General features: G+C 39.6%; 1 protein-coding gene across 1 annotated transcript in view; it reads left to right on the top strand.

The window, feature by feature from the left end:
• LOC127679253 (phospholipid-transporting ATPase ABCA3-like) overlaps nucleotides 1–21,861 on the top strand; it is an 86,102-nt gene that overhangs the window by 52,241 nt on the left and 12,000 nt on the right. Inside the window, exons 19-28 of the mRNA XM_052174966.1 lie at nucleotides 4,295–4,541; nucleotides 4,675–4,879; nucleotides 7,351–7,567; nucleotides 9,435–9,608; nucleotides 12,511–12,689; nucleotides 14,430–14,555; nucleotides 14,775–14,969; nucleotides 18,250–18,437; nucleotides 19,469–19,639; nucleotides 20,558–20,739. Coding sequence (XP_052030926.1) covers nucleotides 4,295–4,541; nucleotides 4,675–4,879; nucleotides 7,351–7,567; nucleotides 9,435–9,608; nucleotides 12,511–12,689; nucleotides 14,430–14,555; nucleotides 14,775–14,969; nucleotides 18,250–18,437; nucleotides 19,469–19,639; nucleotides 20,558–20,739 — 1,884 coding nt within the window. The remainder of the gene's footprint in view (nucleotides 1–4,294; nucleotides 4,542–4,674; nucleotides 4,880–7,350; nucleotides 7,568–9,434; nucleotides 9,609–12,510; nucleotides 12,690–14,429; nucleotides 14,556–14,774; nucleotides 14,970–18,249; nucleotides 18,438–19,468; nucleotides 19,640–20,557; nucleotides 20,740–21,861) is intronic.

Below are 21,861 nucleotides of genomic sequence, written 5' to 3'. Positions count from 1 at the left end.
TTACAAAACATTAAGAGGCCTCATCACTGATGGCAACCTCCATCAAAGCTACAACATGAAAATGGAATCAGTCCAATGAAACAGTTAACATATGGAACATTTCCACCACACTTTTCCTTCCTATTGCCTTTAGCATCACACAAACTTCCTATCTATTTCTCTCTTTGTCCCTGGAAACTGCTAGTCTCTAGTCTGTATCTGTAAGATTGATAATTCCAAGAGTGATATAAAAATGGAATCACACAGTATGTAACATTTTTGAATGCACATTTTCACTTAGTGTAGTTTTCTGATAATTGTGTGTATCCAGTGTTGGTCTCTTTAGTTGCTAACTACTATTCTATAACATGAGCATGTCACAGTTGGTGTAACCATTCACTCATTGAAAGACATCTGACGTTTCCCTAATAAGCACAGCTTAAGTAAAGCTGCTTTTTGAAATGTGAATGTCCATCTTCATTTCACTTTGTTATATCATAATTGCATATACAATTCTTTGAGAAACTATCTGCTTTTCCATGTGCTCTGCAGTTTTACATTTCCAACAGCAATACGTAAGTGACCCAGCTCTTCTGTAACTTAAACTTTTTTCTTCATATATTTACCAGAGTGTGTGATTTGGGCTAGCCTATTGGTATCATGTGTAACATTTATTTTTATATATTGATCCAGCCTTACATCTTTGAGATAGATTCCACTTCTCAAGGTGCATAAGTCTTTAAATGTTAATGCTTACATTTCTTTGATGGTTAAGTAATTCTAGCTTATAAAATAGATTAAGAAGTAGAATGAGAAATAGAAGACAAGTAATTTAAAATTAATGATAATGAAGTGCTATTACAAATGAGTCTACACACACCTTGTGGTTAATTTGATGTCAGTTTGATTGGGTTAAGAAATGATCCCACAACTGGTAAAACACATTTCTAAGTGTGCCTGTCAGGTTATTTCCAGAATAGATAAGTGCTGCAATCAGTAGACACAGTGAGATTATTTGCAAGCTGAAACCCATGTGGATGGGCATCATTCAACCCACTGTGGAGCTGAGTAGAGCCTTGTTGGATGGAGGCTGGATTTGTATAAGGCTTAGTCCGTCTCTTCCTCACTGCTGTGCAGGGTATGGTGGTCTCTGGCTTCACTGAAATCCTGGAAACTTACAGGGATTTCCCAACAGTCAGAAGGGAACAAAATATTGGGTTCCCCTCAATGCTTTTATAACTCTCAGGATCTTGACCAAAAAAAGTGTTGTTGCCTTGTAGCTCTGAAACGGTCTCAAAAAGAGCCCAAGGGAATCCTCTGGAAAATGGGAAGGAAAGATTGTGGGACACAGAGGAGCTGAGGACACCACGAGAGCACGGCCCACAGAATCAACTAACCAAAGCTGATAGGAGCTCACAGACTGTACTGACAACCAGGGAGCCTGTGTGGCTCTCACCCAGGTCCTCTGCATCTGTTATGGTTGTGTAGCTTCTTGTGGAACTCCTAACAGTGGGAGTGGAGCTGTCTCTGATTTTTTTCTTAATTTTTTCTTTTTTTAAATTGAATATATTCTTCATTTACATTTCAAATGTTATAATTTTTCCCCGTTTCCCCCTCCCAGAAAACCCCCAATCCATCATCCCTACCCCTGCTTCCAAGAAGATGCCCCTCTGCCCAACCCACTCCCACTTACCCCCCCTCTATTTTCCCATGCTTGGGCATCCATCAAGCCTTCATAGGACCAAGGACTTCTCTTCCCACTGATGCCAGACAAGGCATTTGTCCACCACAATTGTGCCTGGAACCATGTATATGCCTTGGTTGATGGCTCAGTCCCTGGGAGCCCTGGGGGTCTGGTTGACTAACATCATCTTTCTTCCCATGAGGCTGCAAACCCCTTCAGCTCCTCCAGTTATCCCTCTAACTCCTCCATTGAGGACCCCATGCTCAGTCCAATGATTGGCTGCTAGCATCTGCCTCTGTATCTGTAAGACTCTGGCAGGGCCCCTCAGGAGACAGCCATAACAGGCTCAATTTGGCAAGCACTTCTTGGCATCCACAATAGTGTTGGGATTTGGTGAATATTTATAGGATGAATCTCCAGGTAGGACAGTCTCTGAATGGCCTTTCCTTCAGTCTCTGCCCTATACTTTGTCTCCATAATTGCTCCTGTGACTATTTTGTTCCATTTCTCAGAAAAACCAAAGCACCCACATTTTGGTCTTCCTTCTTCTTGAGCTTTATGTGGTCTGTGTATTGTATCTTGTTTATTCTGAGCTTTTGAACTAATATCCACTTATCAGTGAGTGCATACCATCTGTGTTCTTTTGTGATTGGGTTACCTCACTCAGGATGACACTTTCTAGTTCCATCCGTGTGCCTAAGAATTTCACAAACTCATTGTTTTTAATAGCTGAGTAGTACTCTATTGTGTAAATATATAACATTTTCTGTATCCATTCCTCTTTTGAAGGACATCTGGGTTCTTTTCAGCTTCTGACTACTATAAATAAGGCTGCTATGAACATAGTGGAGCATGTGTCCTTATTACATGTTGGAGCATCTTCTGGATATATTCCCAGGAGTAGTATAGCTGGGTCCTCAAGTAGTATTATGTCTAAATTTCTGAGGAACCACCAAACTGATTTCCAGAGTGTTTGTATCAGCTTGCAATCCCACCAGCAATAGAGGAGTGTTCCTCTTTCTCCACATCCTCGCCAGCATCTGCTGACTCCTGAGTTTTTCATCTTAGCCATTCTAACTGGTGTGAGGTAGAATCTCAGTGTTGTTTTGATTTGCATTTCCCTGATAACTAAGGCTGTTGAACATTTCTTCAGGTGCTTCAAAGCCATTCGAGTTTCCTCAGTTGAGAATTCTCTGTTTAGCTCTGTACCCCATTTTTTTTAATAGGGTAACTTGGATCTCTGGAGTCTAGCTTCTTGAGTTCTTTGTATATTTTGGATATTAGCACTCTATTGGATGTAGGATTGGTAAAGATCTTTTCCCAGTCTGTTGGTTGCCATTTTGAGTGAGTGTCCTTTGCCTTACAGAAGTTTTGTAGTTTTATGAGGTCCCATTTGTCGATTCTTATTCTTAGAGCATAAGCCATTGATGTTCTCTTCAGGAAATCTTCCCCTGTGTCCATGTGTTCAAGGCTCTTCCCCACTTTCTCCTCTATAAGCTTCAGTGTATCTGGTTTTATGTGAAGGTCCTTGATCCACTTGGACTTGAGCTTGGTACTAGGAGATAAGAATGGATTAATTTACATGATGACCTCCAATTGATCCATCACCATTTGATTAAAATGCTGTTTTTTTTTTACAGAGACAGAACCCAGAAGGCTCTGGCCTGAGTGTTCTGAACAAATTCCTCTGAGCAGCAGGGGTGGTTCTACCTGTGCTCTCAGGCCTCTCTGCACTCCTGTGGAGGGACTGGCGGAAGGGACAGAAGGGGAGTGGCATTTGGGAGGGCAGGGGTTTTGGTGTTTGATGGGTGGCGGTCTAGTCCACAGGGTCCCCAGCAGCAGCTCTGGGACTCCAGAGGTGGGAGGGGGTTCTTACCAACTGCTCTAAGTGCAGCAGGCTCTCTAGGATGGATCAGGAGATGGTGTCTTTCTTCACTGGAGCAGAGCAGCCAAGAGTCTGCCCCAGCAGCACTGTCCCTGATTCTTCTGCGTGCTCTTGGAATCCTTTTTCTCCTTCTGGGTTGCTTCATCCAACCTTGGTATAAGGGTTTGTGCCTAGTCTTAATGAAACTGGTTATGCCATGTTTGGTTGATATCCTTGGGAAGCCTGCTCTTTTCTGAGGGGAAACAGAGGAGAAGTGGCTATGGGGATAAAGAGAAATGAAGAGACACTAGGAGGAGAGGGGGAGGGGAACTAGTCTGGGTGTAATATGAGAGAGAAGAATAAGCAAAAGAGAAAAAAGGCTAAAAAATAAAAAGCAATTTTAAAGAATAAAAATAACACTAACTTAAAAAAATTTTAGTTTTTCCATTTTATCAGAGGGGAGTTTAGTGAACTCTGCATTGTGAGTTAAATTTCTTACCAATCTCTTAAAGAGAGGTAGTTGAGTTGAAGAAGTGCAGCAGGCTGTTTCCTCAGCAAAACTGTACTTTGGGTTACAGTAAATACAGTGAGAAATTCCAGACTTTAATGATGGAGTAATTCCAAGGGTAACAGCAAATGTTTGAAAGAATTATCTCAGCAAGATTGGAAGTTGTTAGAAACTTGACTTGATTATGAGTCCTTGGATGGCAGACTTTGGCGTGATCTGTATGTTGGATTTACTGACAAGTATTGTGCCTTCATCCTAGGCGATCTACTCAAATATTTGGAGGGAAATGATGAGTGCATTCGATTATGTATCATCGCACTTTCTATCAAGGTGGTTGCAAATAGAGCAAAGCTTACAGTTCTGTTCAACAACGAAGCCTACCATTCACCGTCTCTATCCCTGGCAGTGTTAGACAACATTCTTTTCATGTCACTTTCTGGTGCTGATGCTTCCATAACAGTCTTCAATAAACCTCAGCCACGCCCCCAGGGTAAAGAATGGCCCGGGTATGTTTTTGTTGTTGTTGCTGTTTGTTTTACTTTTGCACTTGAAATGCATTCTTCCCACCGACCAGTTATATTTCTGAGACAAAAATAGCCATTGGCAGAAATCTGTATCTTCCTTTTGTTCCTTCTGTAGGAGTACAGATGGGAAGATTGTGGCCTTCAAAATTCAGCTGGGTGTGGCTCTTTTGGTCAGTGGCTTTTGCATCCTGACCGTGACTGAGAGACTCACCAGGGCAAAGCACATGCAGTTTCTGAGCGGGGTCTCCGTCCTTGTGTACTGGCTTTCTGCTCTGGTATTTGATTTCATTATCTTCTTCATTTCTTGCTGCTTCTTATTGGTGAGTGCAAACAATGTTGTGAAAATTTCTTGTTTTTTAATTAATTTATTTTGTATTTATTCACCTTACATCCCACTCACTACTCCCTTCCCAGTCACCTTCTCCCACAATCCTCCCCCTCTGCCCCTCCCCTTCTCCTCTTTGCAGGTCTCCCCAGCCCCCAGCACTTCAAGTCTCTTCAAGGCTAGGCACCTCCTCTCCCACTGAGGCAAGACAAGGCAGCTCAGCTAGAAGGACGTATCCCATATATAGGCAATAGCTTTTGGGATAGGTGTCTCCCCCACCCCCGCTCCAACTGCTCAGAACCCACATGGAGTTCAAGCTACACATCTGCTACATATGAGTCAGAAGGCCTAGGTCTAGCCAGTGTCTAATCTTTGGTTGATGGTTCAGACTCTGAGAGCCCTTAGAGTCCAAGTTAGTTGACTTGGTTGGTCTTCCTGAGAAGTTCCATCCCTTCTTTGAAATCCTTCCTCCTGTTCTCCCATAAGATTTTCTGAGCTCCATCCACTGTTTGGCTATGAGTGTCTGTATCTGTCTGAGTCAGCTGCTGAGTGGAGTCTGTAAGAGTCTGAGGGAAATACCATCCAGAGACTGCCCTACCTAGGGATCCATCCCATGTACAGTTACAAAACCCAGACACTGAGCCGGGCGTGGTGGCACATGCCTGTAATCCCAGCACTTGGGAGGCAGAGGCAGGCAGATTTCTGAGTTCGAGGCCACCCTGGTCTACTGAGCGAGTTCCAGGACAGCCAGGGCTACACAGAGAAACCCAGTCTCGAAAAAAAAACAAAAACAAAAACAAAACAAAACAAAACCAAAACAAAACAAAACAAAAGCAAAAATTTTTAAAACCCAGACACTATTATCGATGCCCACAAGTGCTTGCTAGCTGGAGCCCAGATATAGCTGTCACCTGGGAGGCTCTGCTAGTGCATGACAAATACAGAGGGGGACACTCTCAGCCAGCCACTGAACTGAGCACAGGATACCCAATAGAGGAGCTAGAGAAAAGACCCTAGGAGCTGAAGGGGTTTGCAGCGCCATAGGAGGAACAACAATATGAACCAACCAGTACTCCCAGAGCTACCAGGGACAAAACCATCAACCGAAGAGTACACATGGAGTTACCCATGGCTCCAGATGCATAGGCAGCAGAGGATGGCCTTGTTGGACATCAGAGAGAGAAGAGGCCCTTGGTCCTGGAAAGGCTCAATACCACATCTAATTAAAAAAAATAATTGGAAGAAAAAAAGTTTCTTTTCCTTTGATTCCACAGGGAAAAGCTCTCCTCTTTCTAATGTGTTCACAAACCTAGCTATGCTAGTAACCTTGCTCATTATCTCATAAAGCACACCTTAGCACTGGGAATGATGGTGCCTGTCTGGGAGTCTCAGTACTTAGAGTACTTAGATAGAGGCATGAGATTAGGGGTTTTCAGTCATCCTCAGCTGGGGTGCATGAGGCCTTGTCTAAAAGATATGTTATCATTCCTACTTTCACTATATGCTAAATATCCAAAATGTGGAGGACACCTTATTGACCATCAACAGATGTTTGGGGGAGAAAGAATATGGCACCTGCAAGCGATGCAGCATCATTTGACCTTAGAAAGAAGTTATTCCTCAAATTTGCTTTTACTGCAATTGAAGGCAGTGGATATTTATGTAAAATACAGCAACCACCCAGAGCCAAATACTGTGTGATTCTACTTTTATGAGACTTATGAAATAGTCAATGTGTGGAATAGTGGTTTCCAGGAGCTTGGAAGAGATTCAGTCAAACAAGATTCTAATTTATGTCTCTCTAGAGTTATGCTTCCTTATCTAGTTTCCCACATAAATTATGAGTAGATAAGAAGGCATTCCTGCAATGACTAGGAGAAGCAGGCCAGACCCATGAAACCTAACTTAAAAGCAATGGATATCAATGAGACACAACTGAAGAAATAGGAGGAAAAACCATTTCTAGAAATCATCTACTTTCTAGGAAAGCTGATAGCTGTTGTTAGTATGAGATTCTACTTGCTCTGTGCATGAATCTTTAGAAAAACTTTTCTAAGAAGAAAAACAAAATAAGAAAAGACCATGGTTATGATTCTGCTTGCTGAAATGTCCTCTAGTGATCAGGATATGCACCTGACTTGAATTCATGTTAAGTTGTAGAGTCTATTTTAAGGAGGCAGACTGCCTTAATTAATGGAAAAACTTCTAAAGAAAATGAAAGTCTTGGTATTTCCTTTTTTTTTTTTTTTGGAGTGTTTTGGCTTAGGACATGTGTGTGTGTCTGTGTGTGTGTGTGTGTGAGAGAGAGAGAGAGAGAGAGAGAGAGAGAGAGAGAGAGAGACAGAGACAGAGACAGAGACAGAGACAGACAGAGACAGAGAGCAGAGAGACAGGCAGAGAGACAGAGACAGTGACAGAGACAGACAGACCTTAGCTTCACCTTTGTCTGTGTACCCTCTGTTTCAGGTTATGTTCAAATACTGTAAAATTGACATCTATGTCACCGACTACCACATTCTGGAAACGATGTTGATCCTCACACTGTTTGGATGGTCTGCCATCCCCCTCACGTACCTGATGAGCTTCCTGTTTTCTAAAAGCACCTCTGCCTACATCAAACTTCTGGTGTTTTATTATCTCTCTGGCACTTTTGGTCTCTTGATAGATATCATAATAGAAGCCAGTAAGTATAAGAACTTCATAAAATGTTCCCTTCCCCACAGAAGGCAGGAAATAGAGTAGCAGCAGCAATGGGACAAAAAGATGAACAGTAGTAGACAGTTAAGTAGGGTTTTACAAACATTTGTATCAGAAATTGTCAATAACCTTGTGCCTCCACTGTCATCTAGCCAGCATGCTCCACCCGGAACTCTTGTTTTAGAAAGCTGAGACCCAGCCTGAGCTTCAGGTCCTTGGCAGGACCTCTCTACTTCCTACAGCTTAGACTCAATGGTTCTGCAGTAATTTCAGAGTGCTGGATGTTACACTGAGATCTTTGATCCTTGGGAATTGATTTTTGGTGCAGAGTAAGAGATACAGATCTATTTTTAATTTCATTATGTGCAGGCATCCATTTTCCCTAGCACCATTTGTTGAAAATGCTGTGTTGTTTTTTTCTTTGCTGTAAACACAAGCATTTTTCCCAGACCTCACACAACTGACAATGACCTTTTACACCCATCTTCAGAAACCTTGGGATAATTTGACCTAGTTAGATAGAAAATAAATATTTCCCTTAAGAATTTGTAAGTACACATATACATTTTGCTCTAAAAATATAGTAACCATGTGAGGAAAAAAACCTAAAACATTGTTAGTTTGTTTTAAATAATTTCAGCTGCCTGTGTTCCCAACTATATACCTATACAAATAAAAATTCCTTGGCTTCCAGATTATCTCATAGTTAAATTCCACATAAAATAAATTTTTAATTAAAAATAAAGCTAAAACAACTTCTGTAAATTAAAGTTTTAAAATATCATCCATAGTTAAAGTGAGAAGGAGTAGATTAAAGACTAACACAAAAGAAATATACCTAAGATAGCCCATGACATAGAAACAACAAAACAGAATTTTAAAATTATTGGAGGATATGTGGCTAAATAAAGTTTTGGAAGAAATCATTGAAGACAAAGAATTAGTGTCTGAAATTTTTAGTTTCCAGACTTGTTCACAGACAGAAATCTTTAGTTTCAGAAAGTTCCCTTACCTGGTTTCAGCAGATAAGACTGCAGGACCTTGAGGCTGAAAAGACACAGCTGCATCTACAGCAGAGCCCAGGAGTGAAGAGGAAAGGCATGCGTCCAGATGTCTAGGGTCACCCATGGAATATCTCTTTAAAGTGTAACTTGCAAAACACAATTAGAAGGAGGGAGAGGACGGGAGAGAAAGAAGTGGAAAACAGTAAACAGGAGTAATATGAAAGTCATTATTAATACTGGACACCAGTAATAAAGCAAAATGACAGAACATGATCATGAGATAAATGGCACTATGAAGGGAAGGGAAGAGAAGGGAAGGGAAGGAGGAAAGGAAAAGGGGAAAGGAAAAGGGAAAGGGGGAGGGAAGGGAAGGGAAGGGAAGGGAAGAAGGGAAGGGAAGGAAAAGGAAAGGAAGGGAAGAAGGGAAGGGGAGAAGGGAAGGGAAGGGAACGGAAGGGAAAAAGAAGAGAGAAAATGTCCTCATACACATAACAACCTCTGCCAACAAATACGAAAACTTGTACAAGTTGCATCGTACTAAACAAGATTTCAGAAAGGGTAGAAAATGTGAAATTAGCTATAACCAACAAGTGCATAGTTTAAATTATTTCACATAAAAAATAAAAGCCACAGTTCTACTTCACCAAAAAGACTTTTCAGGATTCTATAATCATCAACACAAACACCAGCTTTTGGCTATGCCAAAACCTATTAGCAAGTAATGAACTGTTGTTCAGACAAAATTACCTGGGTTTCAATTCCCTGGCCTTGGTTTGATCATTACTAGGGGAGTTGTGCCCTGGAGACCTTCATTTCCTTTTACAATACCTGTTCTTATCACCCTTTTAGAGATATCAACCATCGTGTCTAAGTCCACCCAAAACTTTCTGCTCAATATGTTGCTGCTCTTTCCCTCATACAACCTTGGGAAGTGCATCAGTGAGTACACCGTTATTTACCAGAAGAAAATGCTATGCATCCAGCAAAAGAACGCTCTCAAATTCCTGAACTGTAGCAAAGAACGTAAGTATATTGGGGCTCGATCGATAAGTGTCTAGGAAATCAGACCAACAGAGTGGGGATGGTATGATGAACCCATGTTCAAAGACATGGTCTTAATACACAAAGCATTTCACAAAGCAAGCCTGTAACAGCTTGGAACACTAATGGAGGATTGTAAGTTGGGAGTCTTGCATTCAAGGTCATCCTGAGAAAGTTAGCAAGACTGTCACAAAGTGAAAGGAAGGTTGTGGCTGTAATTCAGTCGCAGCATGAGTTTCTGGTATGCATGTGGCCCGCACACACACACACACATTCATGCATTCCCCACACACATGCATGCATGCATGCACACACTAAAAAGTGCAGGAAAGAGTTCACGGACCCAAATGGAGCAACTGGGGCAGTAAAAGAAAAGCGGGGTTATATGTCAAGGTGTAGAAAAAGATTATTAGCCTATTTTTATGAAAACATGGGAACTCTGATATTTATCTTTTATTTTTATTGGTTATATTTTAATGTATTTATCTAAATTTGCTAGTTCAATGCTCAGTATGGAAGAGTGGAAGAAGGAAGAGGTTTCTAGCAAAGAAAGCTAACAACACGACATCAAACGGGTGCTCAAGTCAACAGCAGTAGAACTAATTCACACCGACAATGCATACCTTGTTTTTTTAATATAAAGAGAGGGTACTTTCCTCCACGAGCTCCCCTTCCAAACACCGCAGCACCCCTATAATGAATATAAATGTGATCATAAAAAAACTAGGGATCCCCAGAAAGTCAAATAACTCTATTTAAAAAATGGGGTACAGAGCTAAACAAAGAATTTTCACCCGAAGAACTTCGGATGGCTGAAAAGCATCTTAAAAAAATGCTCAACTTCATTAGTCATTAGGGAAATGCAAATCAAAACAACCCTGAGATTTCACCTTATACCAGTCAGAATGGCTAAGATTAAAAACTCAGGAGACAGCAGGTGTTGGTGAGGATGTGGAGAAAGAGGAACACTCCTCCACTGCTGGTGGGGTTGCAAATTGGTTAAACCACTCTGGAAATCAGTCTGGCGGTTCCTCAGAAAACTGCGCGTGACACTTCCGGAGGATCCTGCTATACCACTCCTTGGCATATACCCAGAGGCTGCCCCAGCAGGTAATAAGGATACATGCTCTACTATGTTCATAGCAGCCCTATTTATAATAGCCAGAACCTGGAAAGAACCTATGTATCCCTCAACGGAAGAATGGATGCAAAAATGTGGTATATCCACTCCTGGGCATATACCCAGAGGCTTCCCCACCATGTAATAAGGATACATGCTCTACTATGTTCATAGCAGCCCTATTTATAATTGCCAGATGCTGGAAAGAACCCAGGTATCCCTCAACAGAAGAGTGGATGCAAAAAATGTGGTATATATATACAATGGAGTACTACTCAGCCATTAGAAACAATGAATTCATGAAATTCTTAGGCAAATGGATGGAGCTAGAGAATATCATACTAAGTGAGGTAACCCAGACTCAAAAGGTGAATCATGGTATGCACTCACTAATAAGTGGATATTAACCTAGAAAACTGGAATACCCAAAACATAATCCACACATCAAATGAGGTACAAGAAGAAAGGAAGAGTGGCCCCTGGTTCTGGAAAGACTCAGTGAAGCAGTATTCAGCAGAACCAGAACGGGGAAGTGGGAAGGGGTGGGTGGGAGGACAGGGGGAGAGAAGGGGGCTTACGGGACTTTCGGGGAGTGGGGGGCTAGAAAAGGGGAAATCATTTGAAATGTAAATAAAAAATATATCGAATAAAAAAAAGAAAAAAGATGTGGTATATACACACAATGGAGTACTATTCAGCCATTAGAAACAATGAATTCATGAAATTCTTAGGCAAATGGATAGAGTTGGAGAACATCATACTAAGTGAGGTAACCCAATCTCAAAAGATTAATCATGGTATGCACTCACTAGTAAGTGGATATTAGCCTAGAAAATTGGAATACCCAAAACATAATCCACACATCAAATGATGTACAAGAAGAACGGAGGAGTGGCCTGGTTCTGGTAAGACTCAGTGTAGCAGTATAGGGGAATACCAGAACAGGGAAGTGGGAAGGGGTGGATGGGAGAACAGGGGGAGGGAAAAGGGCTTATGGTTTCAGGGAGTGGGAGGCCAGAAAAGGGGAAATCATTTGAAATGTAAATAAAAATATATCGAATAAAAAAGAATAAAAATAACAATAAAAATAAATCAACTCCAAAAAAAAATGCAAGCGATGATATGAAGTGAGATGGTTTGGGGATTGGAACGTGGAACGTGTAAGGGGCATTGCATTAAAAGCTATGAAATGCGAATGAATCTGGTACTTCAATGAAGTATTCATATCTGTGCACTCATGATAGCATGAACAACACTAGCAACTAGTATAGTTGGTGAGTAATAAAGGAGGCTGGGAACTCTCCCTGCCCTCTCTACAATTGTTTTTTGTATGGATACATTTCAGTCATTAGGCTGTGGAGATAGTTCAGTCATTAAGATGCCTGCTATATAAGCAGGAGGACATGAGTTCAGTTTCTCAAACCCACATTTAAAAAAGCCAAGGCTGGTGGCACATGCTTGGAATCTCAGTGCTGTGGAGAAATCTGACTCTGGGACTGGCTGACTGAGCTTATTGTTAGATAATCAGTCCACACGTTAATGTTTATATCCTTATTATGTTACTATACAATATGTTGATGAGGGTCAGTCTTTCAAACTGCATTTCCATAGGAGTATAATCACTCCTCAAACTCTGAAGACTGTGTCTTAGTTTAGCTGAATATTTCATTTTATCCTGTTTCTCTTTTGGTGTTTTATCAGTTGTTCACAGCAGTATTGCATAATAAAATTGTGACACCCTATTTTTCTCCCTTCCATTCTCAGATACTAAGAAGAACATTTATTCTTTGAAGAAGCCTATGCTTGGAAAGTATTTAATTGCTATGAGCATTGCCGGCTTTGTTTTCCTTCTCTTCATTTTCTTTTGGGAAAATATCTCATGGAAATTAAGAATGCTCATCCATCAACACATATTCTTTTGTGCCTACAAGAAATACAAGCGGGTAAATACTGAAGTGTAGAACAAGCCAAAACAACAACAAAAAAAACCCAAAGCAAACAATAAAACAACAACAACAAAACTCTAGTAGCATGAAAAGTAGGCATTTGTTTGTGCCTCATTTATTAGCAAAAAAATCAGTGTCTGCAGGAATGTTCTTTATAAAGTCCTGCTGAGGTATTACCTAAAATGAATCCCATTCATTCAGATGATCACTGTGAAGGGCTCTTCCACATGACCTGGGTGAGGAAAAGTGAGTATAAGAAAGTATACTGTGTTCCAAAGACAGAAAGAGGCGCAGAACAGCTAAAGAACACCCAGGAAAAGATGTGTATCCATGAAAGAAAGTAAGCAAGCCACACATAGCTCTAGACACTGGCTTCATGGTGTGGGAGCAGAAGCCTCATCTTAAATGCAAGCTGGGTAGTGCATCTGAAGACACTGGCAGGTCAGAAGGAGATTTAACTCAAATCTAGTTCATTTTTGTAGTAGTAATCATCAGAATTCCTGGTTTTACAAGATGATGGTTGTGATAAAGGTTCATCCTCAAAGACCTTTCTACAAAACTAACTACAAAAAAACACAAGCTAGCCTGAAACTCACATTCTCCAGCCTCTGCCACCCAAGTGCTAAGATTATCAGTGTTGACCACATGCCCAGATAATTCTCTTTTAGTTCTCAATGTTTATTTATTACCACATTTAAAAATTGCATTACAACATTTTCTTTCCATGATATTCACTGTGTAGCCCCATCTAATCTGGAACTCACTATGTGAACCAGCTCTTGAATCCAAAAAGATCAGCTAGCCTATGTTTCTTGAGTTTTAGGATTAAAGGCATATATCACATCTGGCCCAAAGATTTGCATTCATGTGCACATGTGTGTATGTGAGAGTGTGTGTGTGTGTGTGTGTGTGTGTGTGTGTGTGTATGTATATGCATATATGTGTCCCACAGAGGCTAACAGGTGTGTTGGATCTCCTGGAACTGGAGTTAAAGATGATTGTGAGTTACCATGGAGGTCTTGGGAACTGAACCTTGGTCTTCTGCAAGTGCAATAAGTGCTCTTAACTGCTGAGCCATTTTTTAATCTCCAGCATTGTGTTTTTCAGTTTCCCCAATTTCTTTGGATGATTTCCATCCTTATGTCCATATGATAAAATAATCTCTATGAATACTTTTTTTCTTATATTAAAAATAGAACGTTTTGATACAATATATTCTGATTACAGTTTCTTCTCCCTATACTCCTCCCAGCTCCTCCCCTTTCATCCCAATCTGTCCCTTTCTGTCTCTCATTAGAAGACAAACAGGTATCCAAGGGATAATAATAAAACAAAACAAAACAAAACAATTCAGAATAGGATAGAGCAAACAGACAGAAGGAAAAGAGCCGGAGAAAAAGCACAGGATGCAGAAGCAGATGCAGAATTCCATTCATCCTCATAAATGTTTTAGAGTTTTGAATTACAAATTAGAGCGTGCACATTCATGGTTTTTACCTTGTGAGTAGCTTTTGCCTCTTCTCCACTCAGCACCTTCATTGCTGTGGTGAACTACTCATTATTATTGGATTGTATACAAGAATAAATACTCATTAAGTCCCTAGGAAATTGCTCAAAACATTCATTTATACATGTATAATATTATGCCCAAGTTTGGATTTTATGAACTCACTACATTTAGGACAGATGCCTCCAAAAGAAATCCACACATAAGATTTTGTTTTGAAAAAAACACAGGATATAATTTCCAAGGAATTATCTGGGACTTCTGAAGATAATGATGTAGAAAATGAGAGAAGAGGAATTCTGTACCAGCCTGAAAAGTTTCTGCATTGCCCAGTTCTTATTAAGGAGCTCACGAAGGTAAACCATTTGATGGCTTTCATAGTCCTCTATCAATCTGCCCTCAGCCTCCTCTGAGGGGGTCAAAGTCTCACTGTGGTTCTTCAGGAGCTTTGAAAACACTTCTATAAAGTTCTTGTGACTCTCTCTGAGGGAGTGACCACTTTGTCCCCAGTATTTCTTGTATATAACCTACAAATGTCCTTTACTAAATTTTTCTTTGTGTATGGTTTTTTAAAGATATATTTTAAGTCTCCACTAATTCTGGCTGTGAAAAATATCTCACTTGCTATCCAAGAGAGGGAGTGCTTTGGATTACTTGGATTCAATGGAGCAGGTAAAACAACTACCTTTCAAATTTTGACTGGAGAAAATATTCCTACTGCCGGGGATGTGTTCATTGATGGCATTAGCATCACCAAGAACATCCTAAAGGTAAGCTGTTATTCCAGGCTAAGACGTGAACAGAAGTATGGCTCTAAGATGCAGACAGCAGACAGATGGCCAGGGATAGCACACGGAAATGATGACAGGTATCTATGCTGTGGATTCTGGAGAGGAAAACAAATTTTTGAAGAGAGGGTGAATTAATAAGAGCACAATTTACAACAAGAAAAAAAATTTTGAAACTGTAGGAGTGAAATGCAAGTTCTCACCACATGTATTCCAGAAGGTCTGGAAGGGTGTAAGACAGAGGACGACTTGCATGTAGTTTAGCTGCAACTAGTGCCTTGATGATGTCCCTGAGAGCTCTAAATCAGGATGGCCTTTCTGAGCCATTGACAATCAGAGCATGCCCATGAGTCTCTGTGTCCTGTGCTGGTCACTGACTGCGGGAACAGAAGAAGATGGGTAACTCTGGGAAGAGGTATGTTGAGAATATAAAGCAGAAAAGAATGACAAAGGTTCTAATTCCAGGAGTTAACAATACTTATGGGGCCCTTGAGGAGATGGAAGGGCAGCATGGACTGTTAGGATGCAAAAAGTATTAGGTAATCTTTCATCAAAGAATACATGTGAATTGAGAATCAACTGCATGGTCAGATAAAGTGTGAAGTTTAAAAGGAGACCAGGTGTGCACGATTGCCCTCAGAAGCAGGGCCTGGCTCTTCATCACAAAGTCTGAGGAAATGTTTTCAAGTCTTGGGGAATCTTTCAAGTATGCATTTGAAACTCTCATGTTTTATGTGACCAGTGAAAATATTTAATTTGTTTGCTCTTTAAAACGTTCTTTAGCATATAACAGATAATTTAAAATTTACCATCTACTGCATTTCTGAAAGTATGATTCTATAATTCAGTGACATTGTGTGCCCATTTCCACAATTTGTCTCTAGAGGTACCTTACCATTCTATACTGAATCTATACCCATTACACAATAACTCTTCATTCCTTCATCCCCCCAGGTAAACACAGTTCGACCTCTTAATTATATGAATTTGACTATATTTTAGGTGTTGTGTATAAGAATGTTCCTTTTTGCCTGACATATTGTCTTCATGATTAATGCATGTATTAGAAGTTTACTCCATTATGTGATTACAGGATATCTTGTGTACCCATCACATCTTCTATTTGACTATTACAAATAATAACCCTATCATATTAGTATGAAATGTACAAGCCAACTTTCTATAGCTATAACCAAATATCTTATATGGTCAATTTATGTTTTAAAAGATTCATTTTGTGCAGTTTCAAATATTCAAGAGCATGATTTGTTGGGTCTGTTGCATTTGGTTTTATGACACTGTTGTATATCATGACATGAATGTGTGACAATCAAAACCATACACTTTATGGCCAAAATACAAAACAGAAAAGGGAAGAAGACAGAGCACCACTCTCCTCTTCAAGAATATGATGGATGAACCTCCTACTGGGTCCTACACTCAGAGGAGTCGTATATTCCACATGAGCTTCACCATTTACAGTATTGACAGCAACACACAACAGATACAATTTCTCTGCATGGTTAGACCCTCTCATTTTTTGTGTAATTGAACTGTTTTATAGTATCCAGCTTGGTATGTGAAATGTTTTCCCACTGTAGTTTTGATTTGTATTTTCCTAATGATTACGGGAATTGGGCATTTTCCCTACATACTTGCTGCAATATAACTTTATAGGAAAAAATTTGTATTAAAGTCCTTCTTTGGATGCTTTTTTTCCTCCCGAGTTGGAGGAGTGCTTAGGTATTCTATGCACTAATCCCTATTTGTAAATATTTAACCCATTCTATGAGCCAACATTTCCATTCTCTTGTTCCATTGCTGCCTGCTATATTTTTTGAGTGCTTTAGAATGTTATTTAGTGTGTGGCATGGGCCAACCCATTGCAGTGACTCACCAGTCACTACTTTGGGGACAATGCTAACTATGAGCTCATCTGGACAGTCTAATTATAAATCCCCCACATTCTGCTTTTATAAAGTCCCATAACTTGGGATATGTTGGATTTTCATTTTATTCATCTCTAAATACTTTCTAAATTTTGTTATGACTTCCTTCACAATCCACTCACTGACTGATGTGGTGTCCTTTAACTCTCACAACTTTGGAGTGCACACCCTGCCTGTAGAGCACCGCATGCCCATTCTGTTTCCTTTTGGGGTTTCTCTCTCTTTATCAATAGTTAAGAATCCATTTCTTGACTTTCTCCACAAGCGCCTTTATTATTTTAGCATCAAAGATAGTTTTCTCAAAGCTGAGAAGATTTGCATCATAAGTTTCTTTTCAGCCCAATTGAGCTTCTGATTCCCAGTCCCATGAAGGAATCACATTTTCTACTCTACTGTATGTCATTTTTGCTACAAACTGAACTGATAACATGGTAACAACAGCAGTAATCATCTTCCACATTCTTTGTTTAATTTTCTTTGCTGTTTCTGGGGAGTTTACTTGTTTTTTACTATCTCTGTGCTTAAAATAAGCCTGAGGTGTGGAGACTGAGTCATCACAGGTGATTTTCTGATCCTGTCTGAGTTATTTTCTGTATAAAGATAATCATTTTCTAATTTTACTTATACTGATGGTGTTTTTATTGTATCTTTAGTATATGAATCCTAAAGAGAGGTAAGAGAAAAAGATACAGGTGTGTGTTGAAAAAACACTATCCTTAAGAGCCAGTCATTTTACCCAAAGAGGAAGAGACTTGCATCTTGCCACCCTATAATCAAAATGAAAAATCTAGAATCAATATAAATTAATTATTAATTTAAATTTATGGCTATTTTCTCTAGCTAACTAGGTTTTTGAACCTACTTGGAAAAGGATTTAAGTTTCAAAGAAAACATCATTTTAAGCTTCTGTATGCAAAGATGAGGGATCTTTGGTTTTGGTTCAGCCTTACTAAGGGAAAAGCATATATAGGGATGTACAGGTCAAACAGTAAAGAAAGTATCCTAGCTGGCCATACTCCTTTGAGCCTATGATTAAGGTGAAGACATATTATCTTAACACCCCTAAAAACTGAGTGGGATCTGGGATTTTGTTTCTAATTCTTCATTTTCAGGATGATTAGAACTGAATATGAGAACCAGTCATTCTATTTGACTACAATAGATTCACAATCAATATTTCTGTAGCCCCTCAGAAAAGAAAATTTCTTGGTAGGACTCTTAGAGGCATGGCCTAAAAACCTCCTGCCTTGTCTATGCATGTTCATAGGTGTTAGATGGCCTGAGTTTTCACTTACAGCAATTATTATAATTAGGTCAGGTCAAAAATTGGCTATTGTCCTCAATTTGATGCCTTGCTGGAATACATGACTGGCTGGGAAATAATGATCATGTATGCAAGAATATGGGGAATCTCAGAGCATCAGATTCGGCCCTATGTGAAAAAGTATTTGAACTCTTTGGATCTGGAGTCTCATGCCAACAATCTTATCAGCACCTACAGGTGAGTCATACCATAGCTTCTTAACTATGGTTACCTGTTGTTACCAATGTTCATAACAGCTAAGCATCTCTGCTCCTGGTGTTTAACATGAGTGCCCAAAGCTCCACCTGAACTTCTCTTTCATGTATTTACCTGATTATGTTACCATATGACCTAGTTTCATTTTGTTGCTGTGATGAAACACTGACCAAAAGCAGCTTAGTGGAGAAAGGGGTTCATTTGGCTTACAATCTACCAGGTCAGTCTATCATCAAATGAAGTCATGACAGGGACTTGGGCAGGACTGCTTAATGCTCCGTGCACCATTACCTCCGACCAGGGAATTCATTCATTGCCAATGGTATACAGCAAGAAAATATGGAGAATGCTGTTTACTACCTGGTTTGCTCACAGACTGATGCTTAGAGAACTTTGATATCTAACTCAGGACCACCTTCCTAGATAAGCCTTCTTAAATCAGTTAATAATCATGCTAATCCTTCACTGGCATATTCACAAACCAACCTGATAAGGAAATTAATTATTCTATTGAGACTTCTTGAGGTGATTCAAGGCTGTGTCAGGTTGACAGTTAACACTGAGTCAAACAATATCTTATGCTGTAGTGTTTCAGATGCTAGTAACAGGTTAACATCTTCCCTTTTCAGAATTGAAACTTCATAACCTGACTTCTGAAACCACAATAGAAAGTATTTCCTTTTACCTAACATTCCTATGATTCTGTCCTGCAACGAAGAGAAATGTAGGTCTTCAAATTAGGATGGGGCTTATGTATCCTAATAACAACAAGTAAACAAATGGAGCCAAAACCACGCATGTAAAAGGTTGCTCTTCTGCACTATAAATGTGCATGCACAGATGTACTTGGACTTGATGCCTTGTTAAAGTCATACGGAATCTACATAAGGATGCCTACACTTGAGATTTTTGTTGGATGTCTCAGTACTAAAAGGTGTCTGTTGTCTTACCTGGAAATAACTAATAGGTATAGCTTCATCTGTTTCCATTTCACCCCTGTCTTTGGTCTGAAGTGAAGGAAACAAACGTAGGCTGAGCACTGCCATTGCCACCATGGGAAAGCCCTCAGTTGTCTTCCTGGACGAACCATCAACTGGCATGGACCCAAGAGCTAGACGCCTTCTCTGGAACACAGTGATAAAGAGTCGCGAAAGTGGAAAAGCCATCATTATAACATCCCACAGGTATGGCTCTTTGGAAGGCACAGTCAAGAGTTAGCAAGAATTATGGTAGCTATACTGGCCAATTATTTGAGGCCAGAAATATTACGCAGTATATTTAATTGAATAAGTTTATTTTAAGGAATTAAGAATCACATTAACCCTAATAAATAGGATATCCAGGAATCCTCAGGAAGTTAGATATATTACATTTGAGGACTTGGTGTGCTGTTATTTATCCTTTGAAAATATATTTGGGGGGGGGGCTTGGGAAGATACCTCGATTAGTAAAATGCTTGTTATGTAATATGAGTACCTGAACTAGATCCCAGAACCTACATTTTAAACAAAACAAAACAAAACAAAACAAAACAAAACAACCTGGACTTGGGGGTTGGAGAGATAACTCAGCAGTTAAGAACAGTTAAGCTGCTCTTCCAGAGAACCCAGGTTCAATTCTCACTATCTACATGGCAGTTCATAGCCATCTATACAACTAGTCCCAGGGAATCCAACAGCCTTCATGGGCACTGCAAGCACACACACACACACACACACCAAATATCTACAAATTAAAATAAATAAATTATTTTAAAAATGCTTAAAGTTGGGTGTAGTAGTGTATGGTAATAATCTCAGTGTTTGGCAGGAACAGGTAGATCCCTGGGGCTCACTGACTAGGCAGCCTAGCCTAAATCAGTGACCATCACCTCAGGCCCCACTAAGTCAAGGCAGGTGGTGGCATATGTGCATGTGCACCCCTCCAACACACACACACACACACACACACACACACACACCCTACAACATACTTTCTAATCATGAACTTGGTGATTGGAAGATGCAACTTGTGGTTGATAACAAGATCCTAGCAATGGTTAAATGCATGTTATCTTCAAGACCATCTTAGTTTCATGTTGTTCTGTTTCTTTGTTTTGCAAGCATGGAAGAATGTGAAGCCCTTTGTACAAGGCTATCCATAATGGTGCATGGGAAACTCACATGCCTGGGTAGCCCTCAGTACCTCAAGAACAAGTTTGGTAATATTTATATTCTGAAGACCAAGGTCAAGTCTGGGGAAACATTAAATGAATTTAAAAATTTCATCACAATGACATTTCCAGGTATGTTAAGTTGTTCCGACGGTGTTAGAAATATGTTAAATTTCATGTTTTGTTCTCAATACCCATAAGATTTATGTTTTAATCTAGTTTCCCTGTGTTACTGACACCTAGTGATCTTCCATACTTCCTTTGCCACTGCTGCTACAGAGTCTGTCACCAAACTCTGCCATCTACTTCTAGGGCCTCTTCATATTTTTCTATCCATGTAAATTATGCCTCTAAAGTCATATTTTAATATAATTCTCATTCTTTCACATATTACCCATGCCAAAAAATCATTTAAAGGATATTCTATATTACCCATATCATTAAACATTATATTCTGGATTTTGGCAAGTTGTGCCAGTACAAGATTTTGAACTGCAAGCAAGCTCTAGCAGATGTGTATCTCCTGACAAAAATTCTTCTGCTCATGAGTGACAAACTCAATAAAACACCTCTCTGTCCACAGAGCAATGGTAGCAACTATATGCTCTTTCTCAGCCTCTTTCCTAACTGCAAAGCACTGATAGAGTAACAATTGTTAGCAAATTCACGGGCTCATTCTTTTCATTGTTGTCCAGATTTCTTCAATGTGCCCAGATTTTTAAAGTCTTCATGTTTTGTTTTACTGACTGAGCTAGCCTTGCTTTCCTATCTTGTTTTTAACAACTGAGATTTTCTCTTCCATGTTGTAATCTTTTGGTGTGGTTTCCATTTGAGGATTTTGTTCAACTCCTAAAATTTTCATTTCCTATTTTATTTCACTTTGGGTTTTCTTTAGTGATTCTATTTCTACTTTCTTACCTTGAACTGTTTCTTGTATTTTAATGATCTTCAGCAAGGTATTTATTCATATTCTCTTTAATGTCTTGAACATATTCATAATTGCTATTTTGAAGTCTTTGTCTTGTGCTTCAGGTATATTATATTTCTCAGGGCTTACTATAGTAGGGTTATTGGATTCTTTTTTTTAAATTTCACTTCTTCACCAAAATACTCTCTTTCTTTTTATTATATATTTTTATATATTTTTATTTTCTAAATTCTTTGTTTACATTCCCAATGATTTCCCCTTTCCCAGTTCCCATCTCCCCATACATCCCATAAGCCTTCTTTTCTCCACCGATTCTCCAATCACCT

The sequence above is a fragment of the Apodemus sylvaticus genome, chromosome 1 (genome assembly GCF_947179515.1).
Source record: "Apodemus sylvaticus chromosome 1, mApoSyl1.1, whole genome shotgun sequence".
Classification (NCBI taxonomy): Eukaryota; Metazoa; Chordata; class Mammalia; order Rodentia; family Muridae; genus Apodemus; species Apodemus sylvaticus.
This window is presented reverse-complemented; position numbering and strand designations above follow the sequence as displayed.